At 35.8% G+C, this 27,213-nt stretch overlaps 2 protein-coding genes across 2 annotated transcripts; one reads left to right on the top strand and one right to left on the bottom strand.

Annotated features, from left to right (window-relative positions):
• Window positions 1-5,091: 5,091 nt before the first annotated feature.
• On the top strand, window positions 5,092-9,036 carry LOC115918891 (microtubule-associated proteins 1A/1B light chain 3A-like). The gene is made up of 4 exons (XM_030993483.1): window positions 5,092-5,267; window positions 6,015-6,070; window positions 6,649-6,755; window positions 7,145-9,036. Exons 1-4 carry the CDS (start codon window positions 5,237-5,239, stop codon window positions 7,302-7,304), a joined length of 354 nt encoding a protein of 117 aa, XP_030849343.1. The 5' UTR covers window positions 5,092-5,236; the 3' UTR covers window positions 7,305-9,036.
• Window positions 9,037-12,428: 3,392 nt separating this feature from the next.
• LOC578451 (di-N-acetylchitobiase) lies at window positions 12,429-26,116 on the bottom strand. Its single transcript, XM_030993482.1, has 7 exons — window positions 25,754-26,116; window positions 21,322-21,460; window positions 19,991-20,193; window positions 16,677-16,848; window positions 15,850-15,947; window positions 14,487-14,651; window positions 12,429-13,773 (listed from the first exon to the last, which is right to left on the bottom strand). The coding sequence occupies exons 1-7, from the start codon at window positions 25,982-25,984 to the stop codon at window positions 13,573-13,575; spliced, it is 1,209 nt and encodes a 402-aa protein (XP_030849342.1). The 5' UTR covers window positions 25,985-26,116; the 3' UTR covers window positions 12,429-13,572.
• Window positions 26,117-27,213: the final 1,097 nt, after the last annotated feature.

Below are 27,213 nucleotides of genomic sequence, written 5' to 3'. Positions count from 1 at the left end.
GCACAAGTTTTCACAGGCACAGTAATACAAATATTGCACGGTGTAAATATTAAATTATGCTAATATTGTGTATAAATGTAAATGAGCGTTAAGTGAATGTGTATTGTATGCGCTGAATCATGTTCATGCTTGAATATTTATCACTGTCTTATTCCGCCTTGTAAAAAACAAAGAAGTATATTATTTACGTGTAAAAGTTCTTCAAAACTGTGCTGTATTCAAAGTTAAGCTGGTTATTAATATGTATTAGATTTATCATAAATTATACATGTACTTAAATCAAAGCTTGTTCTGAATATTCATTAGAATTGTATGTTCCTGAACAGTTGAAGATAGTTATGAATATTCATTAGATCTATCACATACATGTACTTAACCATGTCAAACTTGTTAAAAGTATTAATTAGATTGATATTATGTATTTAAACTATCAAAGATGGTCATGAATATTCATTAGATGCATTATACGTGACAAACTGCAACTAACTGTTTAAAACTGTCATATTTTCATATAACGTACATGGGTATACGTTAAAACCTGACAAGTTTTCAGGCACAATATTTGAACGGGTTAATGAGCTTTCTATAAAGCTCATGTTTTACAGAAAATAGTTTGCTTTGAAAAGATGAAAATGTTTGGAGGAGGTGGTGAGTTTGTGATATCACTCAATAATTGGCAAGCTTAAATTAGCTGTCATAAATTTGCCAAAATTGCACAGTTTTGAGGTGTAGGTTTACGGTTTCCAAAGAAAAAGACATAAAAGATACCATACCAAAGGGTATCGGTAGGAAACATCGTTTTCTGTAAGAGTTCTAAATTTCCTTCTTGATTTTCTTTACAAATATGTTTTTATTTGACTTTTGTTTTAAACTAGAACTTTTCACAGTTTTCTAATGTGGCATATATTCACGAACATGTCACAAATGATCCAATTGCAACAATGAAGTTTTGCAATATACAAAAGTTTCTTGCTGCAAAAACAAACAAACAAGGTTTTCAACATTACCGGTATATGTAACTTTCATGTCACCTATTCTTCTGGTTTTACAGCATCCTTTTCCAAACTTTTCAAAGATAATTTTCCTGAACTCTTAAGCTTTGCAGAGCTCCATTTAAACCTGAAGCATAAGAAATTCAATGCCCCTTTTTAGAGGTGTAATTGTCTGAGTGACTCACTATTTCTAAGTAATGCTGTGTATAAAAGCACCAAAGCAGCTGTTAAAGTAGTGGTATGTAGATTTCTTTCAAATGGAAAACAGGGAACTATACATGTAGCGTGATGTAGTTTTATCAATCAATGTCTATCGTTTTGCCATGAAGCCATAGTGGAAAAAAGAGTCAACTTTGCCTAGTCTGACTGGAACCAATTATATTTTTATTTCACTGTAACATTTAAGACACAATAATAGATATATTAATGAACCAGCTTAAATGGAAATTACAAAAAGCAATGAACATGAATGTTGATTATAAAATTACAATATTATCTGGTAACAACTATAAATTATAATGCTTATTTTCATGAGTGACATATTTTACTGCAGCAGAAATTCAAAGTTTTCTGATTTTGGTGTTTCTGCCTTCCAGTATAATTCTGAGAATTCTATATAAATAGATATTTCAAAATGTTAATAAATAGTAAAATTGTAACTCTATGGGATACTCATTATGGTTTTCAACGATAAGGATGAGATCTACTCATGATACTAATTAAGGAAATAACTTAAACACTTATTATTAACCCAATCCTCTGTATTCTTTTGCATATTTTTTTCAACCAGAATTTGTCAATAATGTCTTATTTTGCTGAAATTTTATTTTTCTATCTTCATGTCAATATTTATGCACTCCGTCTTTTATGCCATTTTTATGAATTGTTATGCATTGTTTATAGTGTGTGCTGTGCTTATTAATACTGAAATTATTTTTCAACAAACTTTTACAATTTTCACTAGATATTCAATTTCAAAGATGCTATATGACTTGGTAAATATAAAAGTTTATGTTATAGTTTTTATGTGTACAGAAAATTCAGAATGTTTATGTTATTTTAAGCAATGTTTAACCAGAGAGTGTGTATTGTTCTTGATTTATGTAAACTCTTCTATTTGTATAAGTTTTTATGATTTTCAATAAGATTGTGTTCAGTTTGTCAATAGATGTATGCAGCTTAAACGAAACGGTAATAATACAATCTGGAGGCTATAAACTAAGGAACAAGGTTCAGCATTTCTTGTTTCTTATATTCAAACCATCTTTCAATGACTACACCATTGCCCATAGAGTTGGAATAAATTGTTTCAGCGGCTTATATCCATGATTCTAACTTGTATCAGTACCGGTAGTTTATATCTATTATTGTTGTTATTGACAAGAATAATGGAACAGCGCCCTCATTTTCAAATGTGACCAGGGTATTATAGAGAGCTTTGATATGTGTGTAAATACAGTCAAGCCTGTTTTAGTGACCACCTGTCTACAAAGACCATATCTTTTGTTTCCCTTGAAAATGGTTTCTTATTGAAACATGTACTAAAGGAACCTGTCTACAAAGACCACTTTTTGTGTTTCCCTTTGGTGGTCGCTATAGACAGGTTTGACTGTATATTGAACCATCAATCAGATATACATTTTGTCTGTCCGGAACCAAAAGGGAATTTACTCTGTATTAAAATATATGAGTTAATGCCCTTCTGGCTCCAAACAGACAATTTAGTTGAAGAAATACATATACTTGCCCAGTCATATCTCAGTTATTGTTTATGTGCAATACACATATTGATTTTGTATTAAACATACATTCCCCAACTGCATGTACATGTATAGACATTCAATATAATATTTATAGATGACTATTTAAAGCAGTTTATAGGCGCTTTTTAAATTCTGCAATATTTTGAAGCTGCAGATTTCATCAAATTTCGGCCATTTTAAATGCCATTCAAAGAATTCAACTACTGGCATGTTTACAAGAAAATAAATGCCTTTTGTCCTTCTCTGAACCAATATATTTGACATTTAAGAGATAGAATGTGGTTATCCTGCTTACGAAACATGTAAAGTGTTAATGTATAATCGTATTGACTATAAATTCAAAGTAAACCCATGTGATGTAATGTAGATAATTACATACCGGTAATAGTCATATATAATTACAACATTGATGTACATTAACTGTAAAATAAGTGTTGCATGTCGACTAGCAGTTATCCTAGTGAAAGGTTTACTTCCAGTGATTTGTGATATATTTCACCTACTGTATAAGTCACTCTATTCACAAGGGTTTATTTTGTCTAGAGTCACCAAGTTCAGCTGATTCAAAGATTGTATGAAGAAACATTTAAGAGTAACATATAGGATATGAAACGTTTGGATACAATTTGAGTTTTGTGTAATGTAAACTTTCCACACACAAAAAAACACCTTCAGTTATCTTCAGTGAAATCTTTAAATAACTGGTTGCATGGTATACTCTTACATTAATTACTGAGCCAAAATTAATGCATTGTTTTGAAAATTACAATAGGGCCTTAATTCTTGATAGATCTCACAGTTGGAACTAGACCGAAAGCTTCAGTCTCTGATATCGACGGTTGCTCCGATGAGATTACATCTGGCTCCTCTGACCGCCTCTATACATAGAAGGTTGACAAATGTCATATTTATTAAAGAATGACTCATACCAGGCGATTATTTCTGTCTAAGTTAAAACATGGTATAAGCTACATCACTATGAACTACAACACTATGAACTACAAGGACTATATAATTATTCACAATATAAATGTTTGATGCTGTAATATTGCCTATTTATGCATGTACCTTGCATTGCGTACAACACTGGTGTAAACTGTTCAATTTTCCTCTGCAGAAGTTAATTTAATGAATGGAATTCTATATGTATATTTTGTGTTCTGTGTGTGATGTGTGTGTCATATAGTTATAGGAATAAATTATGCAGCATTAAAATATTGAGAAAACGTATTATACACTTGTAATATTTCTGAATAAATCTGTGGTACTCGATGTGATTGAGAGAGAGAGAGAGAGAGAAGGAGAGAAGTAGATAGAGAAAGATGAAAGGGAAGGAGGATCAAGAGAGAGAGAATTCTAGAGAAGAGAGATGTTGGATAAATACATGTTAATACAGATCCGAGTCCACATTTCCTTAAAGGTAATACAAAGTTTGGGAAATTTTGAAAATTGGGTAGATAGTGAATCTTTACAATTTTGATATATTTGGATGACACTGTGGATGTATTGTAAGCACTAAAAAAGTAGCCCCTAAAACACTTCTGTTTTCGAGAAAAATTGAATATAAAAATTTACCGGTGCTCCCGGTAAATTTTGATAAATTTCAAATAGCGCCTATGGCCGTACAATGATAGCTGCGACCATGACAATCTCAGAATATGTTGTTGTGATATATAATTTCCAAACGGGAATAGCTAATCGGTCGATTTTAGTCAAGAAACATTGTTTCATAGCTTAATTAATATCTTGACCTTGAGAGGGAGCTATACAACATAAAGACTTTATTATTTATAATTTCATAACTTCAGACTCGATTTCAACCGCGACAACGATCAATGAATATTGTAGGAACGCATATGCTTCCAATATTTTTATTTGAACCGAATTCATGACCCCATACCAAAACTTTGTAATACCTTTAAAGTATTTTATAATGAAACTCATTTGAAGCTATATCTATTAAATCTGATCATGTGTAAACAAAAAAATGAATCAATATGTATCTAAGGGGGAGGGGGTAAAATATGTTTCAAGTTTTGCAAGCTCATTGTGTTTGTTGGTGCAATTGCTATATCAAATTATATGGGTATATTGGTATGTAAACCCTTTTTTTCTAACTTGCTAATATTGTTTGATCGGCAGGCAGTGTGATAGGGTCATAGTACATAGATCAAGGTTAATTAGTGTATCCTGGACTTTAGACTGTAAACTAGCTGCTAGATGATACTTTTGATCCATTACGATAGTATTGTAAAGTCGTGAATATTTGGAGTCTGGTAATTATAGACTACACTAATCTAGCGGTTCGGCAAGTGACGTCATGATGTATACTTGGCATAAACGTAAACATTAGGCCGATACATATTGGAAATTCCCACAGCAGAGAGAGAGCCGAGTCATTATTCATCGTTCTTGCGTTAGAACTAATCACTGAAATATTTGATTTTGAGTTGCGAATTTGGGTGATCAGTTTTCTCAGCAATGAAGTCGTTCAAAGAAAGGCGAAGTTTTGGTAAGCATTGAGAGAATAATTGAAGAAAAAACAGTCGATCGTTTTGAAAGTTTGACTGTGTGTGAAGTGAGAATCAATGTTTTGACTGCATGCGCCTATGGCGCTGGCATGCAGTTCAGTGCAGTGCTGAAGCTGCTAGCTGAGTTGTGTCTCTCCGACTCTGAGACGTGTGGCATGTGAGTTGTGGTCCTGTGACTTTGTTTGCATAGACCTATGCATGAATCAATTCAAATGCCCATGCATCTGCTTAAAGCATATGCATATTGGCAGTAGACTAAGTAACTTTTTTAAGTTGATTTAAAATAGCAATATGAGGAAGTTAACAAGCAACATTAAATGAGTCGTAATTAAAAGACTATTCTGTTGCCAATATTATAAAGGACAAATATTGATGATAATTAGGGCTATTTGATGAATATAAAGGAGAGACTTAAGCTAAGTACCCATCAAAATCTTATTTTTTACAGTCATATTGCTTCCTCATATTTTCTCCAAGGCCAATCTTCAGTACCACGGTATCTACTATTTATGATGTCACTAATTGATAATTCCAAATGCTGCACCTAAGTTCTGCCCCTCTTTTCATTTCTCCTAATGTAGATGACAAATGTATAGATCTAGGCCAAAGTGTTTCATTCTGTCTAATGTATTACGAAAGAATCAAATGTAATGTAGACCTAGATCTATAAGTATAACATTTCTTATTATCATTGTCTTTGATTTAAATTTTGTTTCTTCATTTTGCAGAGCAAAGACGGAAGGATGTGGAGGAAATACGCTGTAAACATCCTCACAAGATTCCAGTAAGTAAAATGAGTTGCTTTTCTAACTGGTAGCCTAATTAATATGAGAAAAGAGCTAGATCAAGAGAAATTGTTAACATTGAAAGTGTTTTAAATTTGTTTCTAAAGATAGGCAATATGGGCATTACTATCATAGCAGCTTGATCCAATGCTGTATTTAATTGCACCTTGTTAATAATTGGCACATATGTATACAATCATACACCCTATCCTTATGGCACACACTATACCAAAGTTCTGCAAGGCTCTTCAAATTAGAAGGAAGCAGACTCCACCGAAGAAGAAGAAGAAGAAGAAGAAGGAGGAGGGAGGGAGGGAGGGAGGGAGGGAGGGAGGGAGGGAGGGAGGAGGAGGGAGGAGGATTTTTATTGATACATGTATTTCAAAGGAAAACTATAGAGTCTCAGTATTCTACATGCTAAAGTGAGGCTAGTTTACAGCTTCTAATGCTCATGCTTTCATCCACAAATTATATTTTATCTGATGAAAGGCATTGTTTATGTTTAGGGAGCAACAATTTCCCAGCCGGAAAGGTAATGATTAATATCGCTGTATACATTGTACGTTTTTCTTTGCAGGTGATCATTGAGAGGTATGAAAGGGAGAGGAGTCTACCCCTGCTGGATAAATCAAAGTTCCTAGTACCTGATCATGTGACCATGGGAGAACTCGTCAAAATTGTCAGGTGACTATGAATAAAGACTCAGTGTATATATGTTTACAAACAGAATATTGACTTGTTACATTACATTGTAAACTGATTTATATTATGTTTACAAACTGAATAATGATTTGTTACGTGTGCATTGCATTGTAAATTGATTTATATGTTGAAAAACAGAACATTGATGTACATCAATGAAGTTGAATAAATATACAATATTCAAAAAAGAAAATTTCAGGAGGTTTTGTGCAGTGGTTTACCCTGTCATATCTGAGCGGGCCCTTTGAGGCAAAGACGCTTCAGCAGTGAGCTATGAAACCTTTATCATTTTACTGCAATGTTCATGTTCTCAAAGTAACACACAATCACTCTTAACAATTTATTCTCTTTTCTTTTGTTTTATTCATCAGACGAAGACTCCAACTCAACCCCCACCAGGCCTTCTTTCTTCTCGTCAACCAAAAATCCCTCGTCAGTGTTTCAACGTGCGTCTCTGAGGTGTACCAGTGTGAGAAAGACGAGGATGGCTTCCTGTATCTTGTCTATGCTGCACAGGAAACATTTGGTTAATGGAACTTTTCTTGAGGTATTGTGGACTGGTAACGCCAAAGCGAGTGCGTGGGACTGCATATATGAAATTGTAAACTTTTAGAGATCATACATTGGCTAGCTGCACCAGTGTGATGTGTCTGGGACTACATGTAAGTGATTTTCAAGAAATGATAAACCATCACCAGATGTTATGGTTGGGACTACATGTAAGTGATTTTCAAGAAATGATAAACCATCACCAGATGTTATGGTTGGGACTAAATGTAAGTGATTTTCAAGAAATGATAAACCATCACCAGAAATTATGGTTGGGACTACATTTGTCTGATCATCGGACCAGCTTCTAATATTATGAGTTCCAGTAGTCATGAAAGCAAATCGGATCATGATCACGAATTAAATTGTCTTCGTTATTTTAGCAGCTTTTACAGTAAACAAACTAAATATTCATACCTTTTGTAAGTTTTGATGTTTTTTGTGTTTTTGTATTTCAAGAAGGAATGGTGAATTGGTTGAATACTTTCAGATGCAAGCTTATACACTGTATACCACATTCTCAAGAAACTTAAATTGGAACGAATCAAGTTTTTACAAACATATAGGTAAAATTTACAGTACCTTGTAAGGTATGACATGACCGATTCTTGGTTGTTTGGGATATTGTAATTATTTTATTCGGTCTGCCGTCTGTCTGCATTCCACGTTGTTGGTGTGACCTTTGTATGATTGTCATGTAGTACTTGATTAACATATCTTGATGAAGTCACAGGTTTTAGGAATGAACATTTCGGAAAATCGTGAAAAGCAGATAGCCCGAGAGATAGAAATACATGTATGAAGGAATTTCCTTCATTCATTTTATTTTAAGGGTTCTCATACATGTATGAGGCTTACCCAGAATTACAAAAATACAACAAATGTATTCAATATGATTATACACTATTATTAAGATTGAATGAACATGTACATGTATATATACGATAGAAAAAATTAAAAGAATTATTTAGCAAGACTTTTACTAATTTAATCATTTCATACAGTGCATCCAAATAATTGATACCTTTTCTTTTAGGGCATACATGTACATGATATACAGTATATGTATGTTACTATTGAATAACTGAGGTAAAGTTATATACCCAGTCATTTTTATTTTTTAATTCTGGAGCTAAAGTCGTGATGAACTTGATATAAAACATCAAATATACATGTACAGTATCATGTAGATTATTGTTTGAAAATAATACCAAAAATGAGAAGATATTTAATTGTAAATTCAAAATAATGTTGAGACCCATATTACGTAAAATTTTACTTTATCAGTACTTCAGTTATAAATGTGATTTTATCATTTTTTTTTATTTCACAAGTTGTAAATAGTGCTCATTTAGATGGTGCATGTAAATTGTCTTAATTTGATATTATTATAGCGCATGTTATTGTTATGTAACCAAAAAAATTTAGAACATTATACATGTAGATAAGGCATTAATATTCAATAATTTGGGCCATTTGTATGAAATGCCAATGAAGAAGTGCAACATATGCTCAAAGTCGGAAGGTTTCATACTATACAAATACTGATACAAACGTTTACTACTTTGAGGGGCACAGTTAAAAGGTGATTGCGAAACTGTCCTGTGCGTGTATCTATTGTTAACTTTACGCTCAGCCACTGCATCTTTTTACTGTATGCGCAAGTAAAACTACTGTATGCCTGGTCAATAAATGTTGGCTATACTGCCCAGCATTTAGCAGCAAATTGGTTGTCTTCAGTTTTGACCAATCAGAAGTCTGGAATCTTCATACGCGTTTGTAAAAACAAATAAGTTCTTTAATTGTAGATGGTTGTTGAATAGAAGATGTTCCGTTTACATAATACTGCCAAGAGCTTGTTATATTTTTAATCTTGTAACCATGTCTACCCGTATGTTGTGTGTCCGGCAGTCTGGTTGTCCGGATCAATTATTTCCGACCTTTAAACTGAAAAAGTTTTCACCCAAGTTGTCAGAAATGTTTAACAAGATATGTCAACAATATTAATATAAGGCCTAAAAAAAAAGATGTTGTATTGCCCTTTAGGTGCCAAAACATTGGATGGTCGGTCGGTCAGATTTTTTTTTCTTTTTTTTTCTCCCTCTTTGGGCTGATATTTCTCAGTTTTGAATGCTTTAAAACATTACTTTTCTAAAAAAAAAGATTTTTTTGGTCAGTCGCAAAGGGCAATACAACATCTTTTTTTTTAGGCCATATGGATGACAAGTTTTTTTGGAAGTAATTGCCATTTGTCTATTTTTATAAAATCCAACTGCAAATAAAATAGCTTCCCACTCATCTGAAGACCAGTTCATAGATGCTTTATAAGTTTTTGTTGCTTTTGTTGCTACTGAACTAATTACACCTCGTTTTTTTCTGAAATTCAAGTTCTATTGATTATATATCTGTTTTTAAGGCATAATCATCGCTATGTTTAGTATCATTAGAAAGTGTATTTCTTCTTCTTAAAAAATGATGCCCCATTTGTTGTGATTTTTCAGTCATGGAATGTGCATTACGGTATATCAAAATATAGAGCAAGGTCAAAATTTGCACAATGCACCGCTCATGTGCGGCTGTGCATTCTCCTTTCTTTGAAGAGTGTATCACTGCTGTGTAGTGCACTGCATAACAAGACCAGTGCATACCAGCAAATTGTGCAACTTTTCACTTTTGACCCTGCCCGTATTCTGATGTCCTGCTCATTCTATCCCTGCAAAACCTTCACAAATATAAAGATGTTATCATTTTAAAGAGCAATAAACATACCGGTACTTTCTAATAAAACCAAAGCAAAAAGCGATAATTATCTTATTAAAAAAGGGAGATATGATCGATTCAACTTCAGCTTATATCATTCAACAAGTCTATGACTATTATTTTGTGATTAATTTTTCCTCTGTGTTTGAATTTTGATGTACGTGCATGTACACTTAAGCCCTATCATTAGTCATATATATGCAGCATTTAGAGGAGCTATTTTCATGAGCCATTATGTGCTTTATATCATAAAGCTAAACAAATATATATTGCGATCTTGTTATATCTACTGTATCATGAAATGTGTTATTTTCTGTAAAGAAGAACATATAGGTGGAAATTAAAGGATTTTATGAAAGTATTTCTGTATTTTTCCTTTGCTCTCAATTTGTAAAGCATTTTCAGGGGCTGTATTCTGAGAACGATGTTATCTTCCATGGTAGTGAAAACAGTGTAACAATAAACTCATACTATGCCAACACTTAATCCACGACTTGTCCTAATTTTGATTTATTATGACAACTAATATTATTATACTAACGTGAAGGATGACATCATTTTCAGAATACCACCCCAGAATGTTTGTAATACCCATTGATTTTTACTTGTCCGTCTTGTATGTTCAAGCTGTACCCTTCTTTCCATATTTTTCTGCCCCCTCCCCAACATATTCATCCATCATGTTCATCTCCTTCACTTCTCCTCTTCCTTCTGCAACCCTTTTTTTCTCCATCTCCCCCTCCATCTTCTCTTGTTTCCATCTCAACATTTTCCTCTTCTCTCTTTCATTCTCATTCACTAACTTTCGAATGTGTCTCCAACTATCTCTCCCTCTCATTCACTAACTTTTGAATGTGTCTCCAACTATCTCTCCCTCTCATTCACTAACTTTCGAATGTGTCTCCAACTATCTCTCCCTCTCATTCACTAACTTTTGAATGTGTCTCTGACTCTCTCTCCCTCTCATTCACTAACTTTTGAATGTGTCTCTGACTCTCTCTCTCCCTCTCATTCTCTAACTTTTGAATGTGTCTCTGACTCTCTCTCCCTCTCATTCACTAACTTTTGAATGTGTCTCTGACTCTCTCTCTCCCTCTCATTCTCTAACTTTTGAATGTGTCTCTGACTCTCTCTCCCTCTCATTCACTAACTTTTGAATGTGTCCCTAACTCTCTCTCTCCCTCTCATTCTCTAACTTTTGAATGTGTCTCTGACTCTCTCTCCCTCTCATTCACTAACTTTTGAATGTGTCCCTAACTCTCTCTCTCCCTCTCATTCACTAACTTTTGAATGTGTCTCTGACTCTCTCTCCCTCTCATTCACTAACTTTTGAATGTGTCTCTGACTCTCTCTCCCTCTCATTCACTAACTTTTGAATGTGTCTCTGACTCTCTCTCCCTCTCATTCACTAACTTTTGAATGTGTCTCTGACTCTCTCTCCCTCTCATTCACTAACTTTTGAATGTGTCTCTGACTCTCTCTCCCTCTCATTCACTAACTTTTGAATGTGTCTCTGACTCTCTCTCCCTCTCATTCACTAACTTTTGAATGTGTCTCTGACTCTCTCTCCCTCTCATTCACTAACTTTTGAATGTGTCTCTGACTCTCTCTCCCTCTCATTCACTAACTTTTGAATGTGTCTCTGACTCTCTCTCCCTCTCATTCACTAACTTTTGAATGTGTCTCTGACTCTCTCTCCCTCTCATTCACCAACTTTTGAATGTGTCTCTGACTCTCTCTCCCTCTCATTCACTAACTTTTGAATGTGTCTCTGACTCTCTCTCTCCCTCTCATTCACTAACTTTTGAATGTGTCTCCAACTATCTCTCCCTCTCATTCACTAACTTTTGAATGTGTCTCCAACTATCTCTCCCTCTCATTCACTAACTTTTGAATGTGTCTCTGACTCTCTCTCTCCCTCTCATTCACTAACTTTTGAATGTGTCTCCAACTATCTCTCCCTCTCATTCACTAACTTTTGAATGTGTCTCCAACTATCTCTCCCTCTCATTCACTAACTTTTGAATGTGTCTCTGACTCTCTCTCTCCCTCTCATTCACTAACTTTTGAATGTGTCTCCAACTATCTCTCCCTCTCATTCACTAACTTTTGAATGTGTCTCCAACTATCTCTCCCTCTCATTCACTAACTTTTGAATGTGTCTCTGACTCTCTCTCCCTCTCATTCTCTAACTTTTGAATGTGTCCCTAATCCTTACTCCCTCTCCACCTGATATCAACCCACTTCTCTCACTACTTCCTTCTTATTTTTCCCTCTTGCTGTCTCCCCCATCTCACACTCTGGTTTCATCTTCAACAAAGCTTGAAATACACAAAATACTATACAAACATTTTTATGAAAATGTTATTATCATACATGAATCTTTTACAAAACATGATGATCTGTCTATTCCATACAAATATAATATTTCAGAAAAGCCACATGAACAGGAGAATTCTCTTGGAGAAATTAGAATTAGCATTGGTATTTAAGAAGACAAAGACATGATTAGAGTTCATGTTCAATAATTCTTACTAGTTCTTTATTAGTCTACATTTAAGATTCATCTTGAAGTTCAATTGCACAGTACTTTTTCTTCTGAGTAAAAAAATACAAAAAGATTAACATGTAACATCAACAATATTTTGCTTTTTCAAAGCATGGAAGCGCAAATTTACAGCAAAATGATGTAATATTAAATTCAGTCCCCTAATTTCCTCCCATTATTTCATGCTTTTCAAGCTACATGTAATATCCAGCTTGAAAAAAATGTTTACAAAGTTTTCAAAAATGTTTCCCTGTTTATATATTTTTCATCAAATAGAATTTTACCTTCTATACTTTGATTTTTTCCCTCATTGAAAAGAAAAGGTTTTGTTATTGAACTAAAAAGTCTTTCCAACTAGAGCTTGGTGCATGATACCTCATGCTCAAGTTCACCTCGTACGTCACATTATCATGAAAATGGCTGCGCCCATGTCATGCTAAAAGGCATTAAATCATGCCAAGAATATCTTTATTTATATATACATGTATCTGTTCTACATTATCGTAAGAAATTGAATTGATTTGAATTAATTGAATTGAATTGAATATTGTATATCAATAAGGCAGAAATACATCTCATCTTTCAGCAAACCTGCACTTATTCTTTGGGGTGAGGATTCCTTTAATGTTCAATTTTGGTACTGCTTTGATGGAAATATAGGATGGAACATTAAGCCTTCTGACAACTTTTCTGGGGGGGTCCCATGTTGTCTGTCTCACGAACTGTCTGCCAATCTGTTGGGCCCCAAGAGGTCAACATTAGTCCTACTCCACTACTCCATACAGTTCTATTTTACTTCTCTTGGAATATTCATGACATAGCTGAAGATTCTATGGACCAAGAAAACTAGCCATTGCTGCCCACATAGCATTGGTCAGGTTCCTACCGATAGGGTCATTGCCGTAGTCTAAGAGGTCCGTAGTCATAACATAGCTGAAGATTCTATGGATTGAGAAAGGTAGCCATAGCAGCCCACATAGCGTCGGTCTGGTTCCTACCAATAGGGTCATTGCCGTAGTCCAAGAGGTCAGCGTTCCAGGGCCCTACTCCGTAAAGACCCATCTTCTTGGCATAGTCGTAGCGGAGCTGTAGGCTCTGAGTATCGTCATACCACACTTGATACGCCTCACCCGTTTCAGAATTCTGTAAGTGGGATGGAATATTAAAATCATGAATAGACCGGTGTACTACCATATTTCCTGCATACTTTTTAAAGGCATCATTTAACAATGTTAAATCTGAGAGGCATGGCCCTACGTGTTATCAGTGTCTGATATGGTGAAATATTGAAGCCCTAAGAAATTGTAAAAATCTTTGAGTGACCGGTTTTACCATACTCATTTTCCCCAATAGACTGTAGTGTTATAAAAATGTTAGGAAAACGGTTTTTGACATTTCGATTTCCAATCATAAATATCTTGATAATCAGACATGCAATAGGTTTGTAAAAGTCATGGGGTTCCTAACTGACATAAAGGTTTATACTTATGATTGCAGCATGAGCTAAATCAAGGATTTTGTTTGAGAAGCTGAGACAAAGATTCCCACCCTTTAAGCAAGGGTTGTACTTGAAAGCTTGCCCAATGTTTGCCCAACAAAGCAACAAGTTCTATATGCAGACTGGATTTTGAGTATTGTAGTTCATTCAGGTCCAGTAACATGTTAATAGAATAACTCGTCACTTAGGTCCCCCAGAAAAGAAACATTCATAAATTTGAATATGATAGTAAACCAGTCTCATTATGGGGACAAAGAATCTCTGTACTTCTTAGTAAATCTTAGATTGGTTCCACATTTTAGATAGAAATATTGGATTGAAATATTGTTATCCCTCATTTAATTTTCAAAATTAATACCTTGTAATCAAAATAAGGCGCTTTGTAAGTTGCATTCCATTTTCTGCCCGTCGTAGAGTTCAACACCAGGAGTTTCATGACGTTGACAAAGCTCTTCTGATTACCCGCCGCATCACTGCAGTTCACGCCACGGAACGGCACCTCAGGAATGGTGCATACGTCGGTCTGTGGAGAGAAGAAAGTGTTCAATATCGAGTGTGAGAAGACTTCCTTTTGCGACAGCCACCCAACTTGATCAGAAAATATGGGTACAGTTTCAAATCGAGGGGTCAGTGACACAAAGACATAACTCCATTTTGAGAAAAAGTGGTTATGTGTCACCGAGCACTTGGGCCTCAAAGAGTTAAATCTATGTTTCACTGGCCATTGACTATAATGGGGTGTTGGGTGGAGTTAAGTCTTTGTGTTTCCTGGAAAGCCCACATTTTTCTGAACGTTTTGATATCAAATACTCATTTTGGCAAAGTATGGAGTTACATCTTTGTGTCACTGAACCCTCGAAAAGATATATCTAATAATAATATGATATATAAAACATGATACAAAAGGATGAGGGTTAGGGTTAGATGACATAGTGAGTAGCGCCATCTATGGCACAGGAGATGTAGTCTGGATTGTATCTATTAAGGTATATCGCCGCTCCATCTTAACTCGTTCTCGCAGATAGCATGCTGGACTGCAGACTAAAGGATCAGAAGTTCGAATCCTCCAAGAGACCAGTTTGTTTGAAGTTTGAAGTTTGTGTGCATGATGTTCTATGCAATGTCATAGTGTTTGCTTGGATGGACAACGTGCAAGAAACAAAATGGCACCCCTGTTTAATACAAATCCTCGAATCTCTGATTTCGGAAGTTATTACCTCCAAAAATAATTTCAAATTAGATGAAAGCATGAGAGCATTACGAATGCAAACATATTTATTTATACTAGCGTTGGTCTCTCAAGGGACATACAAATCATGGTCACCAATCTATAGAATTTACATTTGTTGATAGTTCATTATCGGAGGAAAAAAATATTACCTCAAGATCATAGTTGAGAGCCTGGCGACCAATGGTGAGAGCAACCAGTCAGTGGCATGAATGGCCTGCCATAGTTAAGTCCAACTTAAAGCTTATCAACACTAGTGTGGCTAGGAGAGATTAGACCACACAGCGAGGTCACTGACAGGTGGCTATCTCATAAACTCAGCTCTCAAATAACATAAGAAATAGAGGATCATGGGGGACCAACAGGCACCGATTGGGGAAGTTTTCTATATAGAGGGAGCAAGTAGCTTCCACGTAGGACAGTGGGGCTTTAAAGTTGATCTTATAAGTCTTTGTGAAACACCCCCAGGAATGGTAAATGAATAATTTCTTACCTCAGACACGGTCAAGCATTTGTAGTTGTATCCATACCAGGGTACTCCCAGGACAAGTTTCTTGGCAGGTATACCAAGCTTGAGGAATGCTTCAACACCTACAACAAAAATAAGAGTAAAAGTCAAATTATTTCAATTTCAATTTCATTAACTTCCACAGATTCATAAAAAGACAATATAAATTACAATCAAATATAAAAGCATTAAAACAAAAGATGAACTTGCAGAGGGGGGGGGGGGGTGATCAAAAACCAGAGGTTTATCAGGCATCATCCCCTGCTTAAAATTACAACATTTAAATACGTTTAACAATGTTAAATCTGAAGTGCATGTGTTATCAGTGTCTGTGATATGGTGCAATATTGAAGCCCTAAAAATATTGTGCTTCAAAATGATCATAAAGTGCCTCAAAAAAGTAAAAACCTTCGAGTGACCCGTTTTACCTTACTGGTACTGGGGTACTATTTTCCACAATAGACTGTAGTGTTCTAAAAACCGTTAAAGGAGCTACACAAAGAACAAATTACATATGGATGGAAAGATTTTCTCTTGAAAAGTAACAATCACTTACACAGAAAGATGTATGTGGGACAACACACATGGTGTCGGGGCTAGTACTACCCTGATTTCCTTATCTTTCTATGCTCATTACTCAGCCAGTATACATTTTCTTCCAAAATTGTTTGGCACATGACATTTATTTGTAATCTTGAACATTCAGTGTAAGTTTTGTTAGATTCTGTGAGAATTCATTTTCTTTTTTTACCAGAACTCAAGTTTATCTTTAATATCTAATGCAAGCTTATAAAGAAGGTATATGTACAGACCTTGTGCTGTTTGTTCATATGGCGAGTTGGCTTTTGCTATACAGTCTCCAAAGATTTGACTCTGTTCATCGTATGACATGACGAAGACAAAGTCAACGGTGTCGGCGATGGCCTTGTGGTCATAGCAACGAAGGTCGATACAGTCAGGTGACCAGGCAACATCAAAGGTCACCTGAGGAAGGGTTGGGGAAGGAATGGACATATACCCTAATTAATTTACTCTCTGTAAGTCTCTCTCTGTAAGTCTCTCTCTGTAAGTCTCTCTCTTATAAGTCTCTCTCTGTAAGTCTCTCTCTCTCTGTGTAAGTCTTACTGTAAGTCTCTCTGTAAGTCTCTCTCTGTATTAGTCTCTCTCTGTAAATCTCTCTCTGTAAGTCTCACTGTTAGTCTCTCTCTGTAAGATTCTCTCTTATACATGTAAGTCTCTCTCTCTGTAAGTCTCTCTCTCTCTGTGTAAGTCTCACTGTAAGTCTCTCTGTAAGTCTCTCTCTGTATTAGTCTCTCTATTGAAGTCTCTCTTTGTAAGTCTCTCTCTCTCTGTAAGTCTCTCTTTGAAAGTCTCTTTCTGTAAATCTCTCTCTGTATGTCTCTCTCTCTGTAAGTCTCTCTCTGTAAGTCATTCTCTGTAAATCTCTCTCTGTATGTCTCTCTCTGTAAGTCTCTCTCTGTAAGTCTCTCTCTGTATGTCTCTCTCTCTGTAAGTCTCTCTCTGTAAGTCTCTCTCTGTATGTCTCTCTCTGTAAGTCTCTCTCTGTATGTCTCTCTCTGTATGTCTCTCTCTCTGTAAGTCTCTCTCTGTAAGTCTCTCTCTGTAAGTCTCTCTCTGTAAGTCTCTCTCTGTATGTCTCTCTCTGTAAGTCTCTCTCTGTAAGTCTCTCTCTGTATGTCTCTCTCTGTATGTCTCTCTCTGTAAGTCTCTCTCTGTAAGTCTCTCTCTGTATGTCTCTCTCTGTAAGTCTCTCTCTGTATGTCTCTCTCTGTATGTCTCTCTCTGTATGTCTCTCTCTCTGTAAGTCTCTCTCTGTAAGTCTCTCTCTGTAAGTCTCTCTCTGTAAGTCTCTCTCTGTATGTCTCTCTCTGTAAGTCTCTCTCTGTAAGTCTCTCTCTGTATGTCCCTCTCTGTATGTCTCTCTCTGTAAGTCTCTCTCTGTAAGTCTCTCTCTGTATGTCTCTCTCTGTAAGTCTCTCTCTGTATGTCTCTCTCTGTAAATCTCTCTTTGTAAGTCTCACTGTAAGTCTCTCTCTGTACGTCTCTCTCTGTAAGTCTCTCTCTGTATGTCTCTCTCTGTATGTCTCTCTCTGTAAGTCTCTCTCTGTAAGTCTCTCTCTGTATGTCTCTCTCTGTAAGTCTCTCTCTGTATGTCTCTCTCTGTAAATCTCTCTTTGTAAGTCTCACTGTAAGTCTCTCTCTGTACGTCTCTCTCTGTAAGTCTCTCTCTGTATGTCTCTCTCTGTATGTCTCTCTCTGTAAGTCTCTCTCTGTAAATCTCTCTCTGTATGTCTCTCTCTCTGTAAGTCTCTCTCTGTAAGTCTCTCTCTGTAAGTCTCTCTCTGTAAGTCTCTCTCTGTATGTCTCTCTCTGTAAGTCTCTCTCTGTAAGTCTCTCTCTGTATGTCTCTCTCTGTATGTCTCTCTCTGTAAGTCTCTCTCTGTAAGTCTCTCTCTGTATGTCTCTCTCTGTAAGTCTCTCTCTGTATGTCTCTCTCTGTAAATCTCTCTTTGTAAGTCTCACTGTAAGTCTCTCTCTGTACGTCTCTCTCTGTAAGTCTCTCTCTGTAAGTCTCTCTCTGTATGTCTCTCTCTGTAAGTCTCTCTCTGTAAGTCTCTCTCTGTATGTCTCTCTCTGTATGTCTCTCTCTGTAAGTCTCTCTCTGTATGTCTCTCTCTGTATGTCTCTCTCTGTAAGTCTCTCTCTGTAAGTCTCTCTCTGTATGTCTCTCTCTGTAAATCTCTCTTTGTAAGTCTCACTGTAAGTCTCTCTGTAAGTCTCTCTCTGTAAGTCTCTCACTCATAGCAACGGAGATCGATACAGTCCCGTGACCAAGCAACATCGAAGGTCACCTGAGGAAGGGTTGGGGAAGGAATGGACATTAATTGATTTACATAAGAGAGGGATATACTGGTCATTAAAAAATATTATAAGATGATGACATGGATCCTATTCAAATGATTGGTTAAAAGTGTATGTGACCTGGCATTTATTTTGCCTAACAGGAAATGTTGATAATGACCGGTCATTATCAAATACTAATGACCTGTCATTAGTAAAATCATGTGATAAAACATAATTTTATCAAACAAATAAAACATAATTTTATCAAACAAATCAAACATAATCTTTAAAACAAATGATACAAGAATTACCCACACGAGGTACCTTTGGAACAGTCTAACACGCCTGAGGCGATAGCTGATAGTGTTTGGACTGTTTTGAAGCTACAGAGTGTGGGACTGTGGGTAATTCTTACTAATACCCTCACTGCTGTGTAATATTTGTATACTAATGGCTGATCATTGTCACTTTCTAATGACCAGTTACAGGTGAGGAGATATGAATATCTGGTCACATATCCACTCTCAACGAGTAGGTTCTACATCAGGTCATCATCATTTGACCCATTGATAGAGGGCAGCAGAACCCTGGTGGATCTCATAGGACCAAAAGCCCCTCATCGGAGCTCATCAAAATATAGCGTTGCGGTCAGACTTAAAGGTAAAGACCAGTATTGGGAACGCCCCAATTTCAAAAAACGAAATGGAAGCTCTTATTACCAATCATGTGAAAGAATATGTTTTGACTAACACATGATGATAAAAATTTTGCGGGGAAAACGCCTACTACCATATATTTGGTAAATTAGTTTATCTATTGGTGTGTGAGAGATAAACGCATGTGTCGCGTACGTGTGCGTAGTCCCATACACATCTTTCTGTGTACAGTGCTTGTAACTTTACGAAGATTGGGCCAAATTTCTTATCATTTTGATGATTCCAGAACCTTGCAGTACACACCAATACTTATATGCTAGATGATCAACCTTTTCTGATCGATTCCACGTTTCTTTCACAATGCAATCGCATGACCAGAACTGGTCTTTATCTTTAAAACATAGAGGAAAGTTAGACATAAGAACAGGTTGTAGCTATCATTAGTTTTACTACTCTCGCCGTCGAAAGTCCATTCTTTAATGTTGTGAGTCCATGATTAGACTGTGCAATCGGCATCTAGTCTCTAAGTTCAGACACTTTGTTGTAACCCAATTACGATGGGCAAGGATCTGTGGCTACTCACTAACCCAAGACTACATTTTTACCTGAGAATATGGGATGGATTGCTTGAAAACCTCGGTAGTCATCTGGACAAAACTAGTCAGTAGCGGAGCTTCTTCTTTGGTCAGCGCGAACTCAATGTCCAGATTGATACCGTCCAGGTGATTGATGATTGCAAACTCGACCTTTGACATGACCCATTCCATCCGGGCCGTGTCATTGGTCAGCAGATCAGCCCCAAATCCACCTGAAAAAATTCAATAAAAAAATCAATGGTTATCAATTAATTGAATATAAGCATAGCATTATATACAATCAGGGGGGTGTTTCATAAAGCTGTGCATAAAGTTACGCATGACTTTACCAATGACTTGAATATGAAGAGCTAAATGGGATTCTCAAATCCTTTTAATTCCACAAGCTAAAGTTGTAATATGCAGATGTTGATTAACCTTATCATTATTAACAAAACATTTTAATGCAAAGTGTATTTTGGGCTAACATTTAATTGAGATTATAGGAAATATGCACTCACACTTTGTTAAAATATCAGGAAAAACTTTGGACATCCCAATTGGCTCTTCATATTCAAATCATTTGTAAAGTCATTCGTAACTTTACGCACAGCTGTATGAAACACCCCCTGCTTCAAAAACATATCTTTTCTTTAGCAGTTTGTTTCCCTAAAAGTTTGGGGAATTGGCAAAATTAGTTAAAATGAGATTTCTAATCATGCTGATGATTTAGGTATTGTCTATTTTTAGTGATACCAGGCTCTTAAAGGGGGACTGAACTACTTGCGCCCTCTATATAACCAACAATGCCTAAGTGGTACCTGTTGGTCCCCCATGATACCTTTTTTTCTTAAGTCAATTGAGAGCTGATTTGATGAGATAACCACCTGCCTGTGACCGCGCAGGGAGGTCTAATCCCTCCTGGCCAAACTAGTGCAGATAGACTTTAAATCATCTTAATTTGGTAATGTACTTTTTAGATCTTTTTAAGTGTACTTGGCTCTAATAGTTCAATTGTATTACTACTAAGCCAAAGTGCTGGTATAGCTCTGACTTTTTGCTCTGTTTTGCTTTATATTTGTTTTAAAGCCCATCTGTACAAGTAAACAAGAGGGATTAGACCACCCTGCAAGGTCACTGGACAGGTGGTCATCTCATCAAATCAGCTCTCAATTAACATACAGTATAAGAAAAAGAGGATCATGGGGGACCAATGGTCACCAATTATGCATTTTTTGTAATATAGAGGGCGCAAGTAGCTATAAGTAGTGCAGTGGGGATTTAATCTTGTGATTAGTTCGAAAACTCTCAAGGTCTTTTCAAATAAGTTAAATTGTTTTTAAAAAAAGAATTTTTCTTACCCAGATCAACCACTCGAACCCCCTTGGAGTGAGCGAAGCACATGAGCTTTGGGTCGTAGTAACCAAACATAGTGATGGTTGTAATATGATCCCAATCATAGTCTTGCCAATTATTAGGTGACACAGAGAACAGAAAAATCTGAATAAAGAATAAATTAGTAACAATTATAATACATACGGTACATACATACATACATATTGATATTTATATAGTGCTTTAACATAACATGCTCAAACTTAAGTGCTTTCCATTAGTAAATAAAACAGAATAATTATTTTGCTCTCCAAGTGCATCTAAAGCTGTGTAAAGTAATTCTAAAAAGTTGTGCATCACATGAACCATAATATTCTACTTTTATATAGCACTTAATACATGAACCATGTCTCCAAGCGCTTTACAGATATACAATAACCCCGATCAACGGATTCAGGCTTGCCCGTAAACAATGTACTGTATGCACATTCTCCATTCCCAGGCATCTTAGATGCTCACAATGCTGAGCGAAATACATTAACTTTTGCATCCTCTCAGGTACCCATTTCACACCTGGGTGGAGAGTGGCAAATGTACATTAACGTCTTGCTAAAGGACGTTAGTGTCTGGCTGGGATTTGAACCCCGTACCTTGTGATCTGCGGTCGGGTGGCTTATCCACTAGACCACACCACCTCTACAGGCATCATAAAAGAAACAGAATTTTTAATCAGAAAAGCAATATTTTATTCCCTCTCACAAAACATGTGACATATATTAGTCATTACACAATTCCATATACTGTAAGACTTGCAATCTGCAACACAAATTAAGCTGGGACAGGGTGACTCCTATACTAAAACCAATTGGATTTAAAGGATTCACTAGTCAATGGGTAGATGTACAGGTACATGTAGTTAGTTAAAATAAAATTCCAGGGGGGTGTTTCACAAAGATCTTAAGTTGAACTTATCTCTAAGTTGGAATTAAAAAATTATGGAAAGCTGTTAGCATCTTTGAATATTTGGAAAGGCAAAAAATGTTGATTCAAATCATTCATATTTTCTATCATCAAGGACATTTCATGTTCTGGATGTGGAATTTATAAAAAGTCTAAAATACTTGAATGATCTGCTTTTGAATATATTTCATTTTAAGGCTCGAATGGCTGTCCATAATTTTTAAGTCCAACTTAGAGATAAGTTCAACTTAGAATCTTTGTGAAACACCCCCCAGGTCTTCAAACAAAACAATCATAGGACATTGCCATAGAAAAGCAGAATTAGAATTCTTTCTCAGTCCATTATAACTTCTTGGTTCAAAATGTATACATCATAGCAATAGTGCCTGACTTTTGGTTTCAGTTTACTTGTGAGGATGAAGTAATTCCTTATATGTGATCTCAAATCAAATAGGGAAGTCCCTGAAAAAAATTCTTAGCACAATGGCAATGTTGATCTACACGATCCAGCTAACTGCATAAACGAGACCAATTCTCACCATTTCCACTTCCTTATTTCATGTTATGCCGATGCATGTGCAATTTCAACAAACATGCATCAATGTGTATGCTTGCTGCTAATATTTGCACATGCTTACATCATGCATCAACATGCATTCATGTGTACATGTATGCATGCTTAATTTTGCATACCGGTACTTTTTTTACTTCATGAATTGGCATACAGCCTTACAGGTGCATGCATACCTGTACTGCTTTTAAATAGAAAACTTGCATAAACATGCTAAAAACATGCATCCATGTAGCTCTCTTTGAGTTTCTGTTATTCAGATTTAATTTTTTACCTCAGACTGTTTTGAAAATGTGTTACCATGTCCTAATTTCTTCCCATTTAAATTATTGTAATATTGTTGGGGGTTTCACTTCTAAGAGAAATATTAAACGAATTTATAAATTACAGAAACGTGGGATTCGCCTGGCTTATTACACTTTTTTTTTTTTTTATCTGTCTCACACTCTACCATTATTTAAAAAAATACAAATCCTACCTATCCGTGATTTAGTAACCTTAAAGTGACTCAGTAACATCGTTGAAGGTTGATGAAAAAATTGCTTAATTTTTGTATAAAATGTTACTTATTATATTCTTTCTACTGTACTAACAACCCTCTGACATGCAAAAAAATCCTGAAAAAAATTCTCAAACCACGAAGATATCTATGATTTCTTTGAAGGCGTCACTGTGCAACACCCTCTAACAGTGATTAACAGTAAATTCTCCCAACCATTTTTGAAATGTCCCAACCGTTTTTCCATGAAAAAAAAGACATAAAACAGGCTTTTAAAAATCTGTCAACACTTTAATGTCTGGAATGGTATGTAGGGCTAATTTATTGCTTTGTGACGATTTACATTCACGTAAAATGTAATTAAATTGCAAAAATATAGTTGAGAGAATTAAGGAATCGATCAGATCAGTTTTACTCAATGTGTATCATTAAAAATGGTCCTTTTTCACTCAAATTTTCAGATTATCTTTAATTGTATATAGCATTGAAGTCACTACCTTAGCACACTATCTCTCATCTGAACAATGTTACCAATTAAGTCCCTTTTAATGGTGCAATTTTCATGTTTCAACTGTCTAATAAACTTCTTCCAAAGATTTATGATGATTATTTTACTTTGAATTGTTATTGTTCCATTCAAAATTACAATACTAGAAATGCTCAAAATATCCACCGCCCTTTAAACCGCATACAACAACTGAGAATTCAATTTTTTACAATTAATGGACCAATTATTTGGAATAACCTCCCAACTAATCTCAAGAATAGTAAGACCGTAAAACAGTTCAAACGATTAGTTAAAAAACACCTCCTGAACTCATAAATGATGAATATTTTGTTGATGTTTCCTATCTTTTCTTCCTTATCAATTTTTTTTAAATATTTTTAATCGTGACGTCTTTTTTATGTTTTCCTTGTTATAATTTTTGATATTTTCTCATACTTTTTTTTAGTATTTGTATCTGGTGAAAAAAAAAAAAATAGATAAGCTCCGAAAATTGCATTCGTCAAAAATATACATAGTCCTGATCCTATAAAATCGGCTAAAAATACATGTTTGAAGTATGTAAACAGAATGTAATTTTTGACCGTCTTGGACTCTTGGGCCTTGAAGTTTGGGACATGCATGTTTGGTTTATCATGTTTATGTTTTACTTTTTTTTTTAAACAGAGCCAATTTACTCTTTTGAAAGTTGAGTTTACATTACAAATAAACATATTTTGAATTAATTTGTTTATAAATTCCTTGGAGTCTGTTTGTATTCATTTCCATCTTCATCATCAAACTTTGGAAGACATGAATGGAAATTGAAATCAATTTCAAAGATACATCATTATTTACATGATTGATGTACGTAGGCCGTAGTCCTAGACATCAACGATGACTCAATTTCCTCAGTCATACAGTAGGTCTAGAGCCTATAGAGGTCTACTTATAGTGACTATAACTTATACATTTGTAGCTCATCATCTTCTTACATAAGTTCAGTTCAAGTCTTTAAATGAAAATAGAATTTTATTTTTAAATGGAAATGGAAGCATATAACCAATTTTCTAAAGGTCACTTAAATTCTAAAGGCTATATAATCTGTTAATTGATATAGTATTAATGACTGCTTTGAGAGAAATAGTTGTTTTATTACGCTCAAGGGAAGGTTAGAATTGTGCTATTCCCCGAGGCTTGCCGAGGGGAATAGCCCAATTGTAACCTTCCCGAGAGCGTATGAAAACAACTATTTCTCGAATATTAAAGCAGTCATTAATACTTTTATATGCCGAAAAAAAATAGACTAAAAAATGAAAAATTAAAAATATTTATCATTTTTGTCGAAGACGGGATTCGAACTCTTGCGTACAACAAGAGGTGTACCGAAAACCAACGCTTAGACCACTCAGCTATGGCCCGCCGTTAACATGCTTGGCAGTTTTCTCCAATATATACATTAAAATGGATTGAAACTGGCTTCGCGTGTGATGAATGCTTCGCAAAAGCTCCATATACGGACTCTTCTTTTACTTTTGCAATGCATATTGGCACGAACTTAGATCAAGATCTATCGGCAGATGTTGTTTTTTTGTTTTTGGAAGTTTATTTTCGTCTTCATGTCAACAATGCAAGATAAAATTGTCGGTAAGATCGATCGAGATTCAATTGTATTGAAATTACCGACCAATCCTTCGCACACATACGGCATCCTCCATCGCTCAAACCATTTTTTAACATGTAAACCTATGGGGTAACCATGGAGGCTGACCAAATATTTTTAATACAATAATAGATCTAGATCTAACCATGGTTATTAAAAATATTGAAATGTTTTAAGCATGGTTACCGAGAATTTTACAGGAACAGTTGAAGTTTATGAATGCAATTCGACCAATCAGATGGCTGGATTTCTTAAGTGAGGTATATAATGTATACTGTTACCTCTTTCGATCTTGTTGTTTTGATGGTGTCGCACAGTGATGGGTCGGTGCATGGGCAGTTCTGCGCAGCCGACCGTCTCATCGCAGAAATGTGCTCGGAGAACATCGGGGACCTGACTTGCTGAAGTTCCGCTCCGAGCCCGTGTCCCAAAGTTACATCATTCTGAAGGCATGTTACACCACCATATAAAGCGAAACTCACTAAAATCGACCAAATTACTATCAATCCCATGTTGAGAAAGAATAGTATAATACTAGACACAGGTTATGTGTCGTTCAAGGTATTTACAATTTGTCTTCAATTGAATTGGTATAAATACTTGCGCAAAGCAACGGGGATAACCCTGAACAGTCACGTGACGACACGAGGGAAGTTGATCATGTGATTCGAACTTTTAAAGGTAATACAAAGTTTTCGGAAATTTTGAAAATTGGGTCGATAGTGATTCTTTACAATTTTGATATATTTTGATGCCCCTGTGGATGTATTTATAGCCCCTAAAACACTTCTGCTTTCGAGAAAAACTGAATATACAAATTTACCGGTGCTCCCGGTAAATGTTGATAAATTTCAAGTAGCGCCTACGGCCGTACGATGGTAGCTGCATGCAACCATGAAAATCTCAGAATATGTAGTTGTGATATAATTTCAAAACGGGAATAGCTAATCGGTCGGTTTATTAAGAAACAATGTTTTATAGATTATATATATTGACCTTAAGCTCGAGGGAGCTATATACAACATAAAGAGTTTATTATTTACAATTTCATAAATTTAGACTCAATTTCAACCGCGACAACGATCTTTGAATCTTGTAGGATCGCATATGCTTCCAATATGTTCATTTGAACCAATTACATTCATGACCCCATACCAAAACTTTGTATTACCTTTAAAGGGCTAAGAAGAGGGCGACTTACAGATATTACCCCGGGAAGTGACAGTTCTAACTTCTAAGGAAATTATTGTAGAGGCTGGAAGCCCACAGAACTCTGGCCATAGGTGCCGGAATTCGCGGAAGTAGGGGGGGGGGGGGGGGGGGGGTCATTTTCGCCCCCCCCCCCCCCCCCAAGAAAAAAAGATTTAAAAAAAGAAAAAAAGAAGTGGTTTTGCGATAGAGATTTTTTTTATGCCCCCCCCCCCTCCCCTCAGTACGCCACTGCCCGTAAAAGGTGAGCCCCCTGGATGTTTGTCCCCCCCCCCCCCCCCAATCCCAAACTGCTTCCGGCATGCCTGCCACTGGCCTATACCATAGGGTCTCTTTTTAAAACTAGAGAACGGAATAACTGCTATATGATTTAGTTCTGTGACAAAGAAAGAGAAGAATGGGTGTGTGCATAATTATGGGACAAATTAATGGATTATTATTTGTCTTCATACACACACAATTTTTGTCAACCACCACCACCACCCCCCCCCCCCCACCCCACCCCCACACTTTCTTCTCTTTATCCCCCTGG

Source organism: Strongylocentrotus purpuratus, unplaced genomic scaffold, assembly GCF_000002235.5.
Source record: "Strongylocentrotus purpuratus isolate Spur 01 unplaced genomic scaffold, Spur_5.0 spur5_scaffold_20, whole genome shotgun sequence".
NCBI lineage: Eukaryota > Metazoa > Echinodermata > Echinoidea > Camarodonta > Strongylocentrotidae > Strongylocentrotus > Strongylocentrotus purpuratus.
This window is presented reverse-complemented; position numbering and strand designations above follow the sequence as displayed.

Bases quoted from the DNA above. Each gene is read 5' to 3' on its own strand.
- LOC115918891 (XM_030993483.1), top strand. From the start codon at position 5,237: ATGAAGTCGTTCAAAGAAAGGCGAAGTTTTG. The intron at 5,268-6,014 runs GTAAGCATTGAG...TTCATTTTGCAG, and splicing joins CAAAGAAAGGCGAAGTTTTG to AGCAAAGACGGAAGGATGTG. The intron at 6,756-7,144 runs GTGACTATGAAT...TTTATTCATCAG, and splicing joins GAACTCGTCAAAATTGTCAG to ACGAAGACTCCAACTCAACC.
- LOC578451 (XM_030993482.1), bottom strand. From the start codon at position 25,984: ATGGGATTGATAGTAATTTGGTCGATTTTAGTGAGTTTCGCTTTATAT. The intron at 21,461-25,753 runs GTAACAGTATAC...TTCTTTATTCAG, and splicing joins AAACAACAAGATCGAAAGAG to ATTTTTCTGTTCTCTGTGTC. The intron at 13,774-14,486 runs GTATTAATTTTG...TCCCACTTACAG, and splicing joins CGCCTTATTTTGATTACAAG to AATTCTGAAACGGGTGAGGC.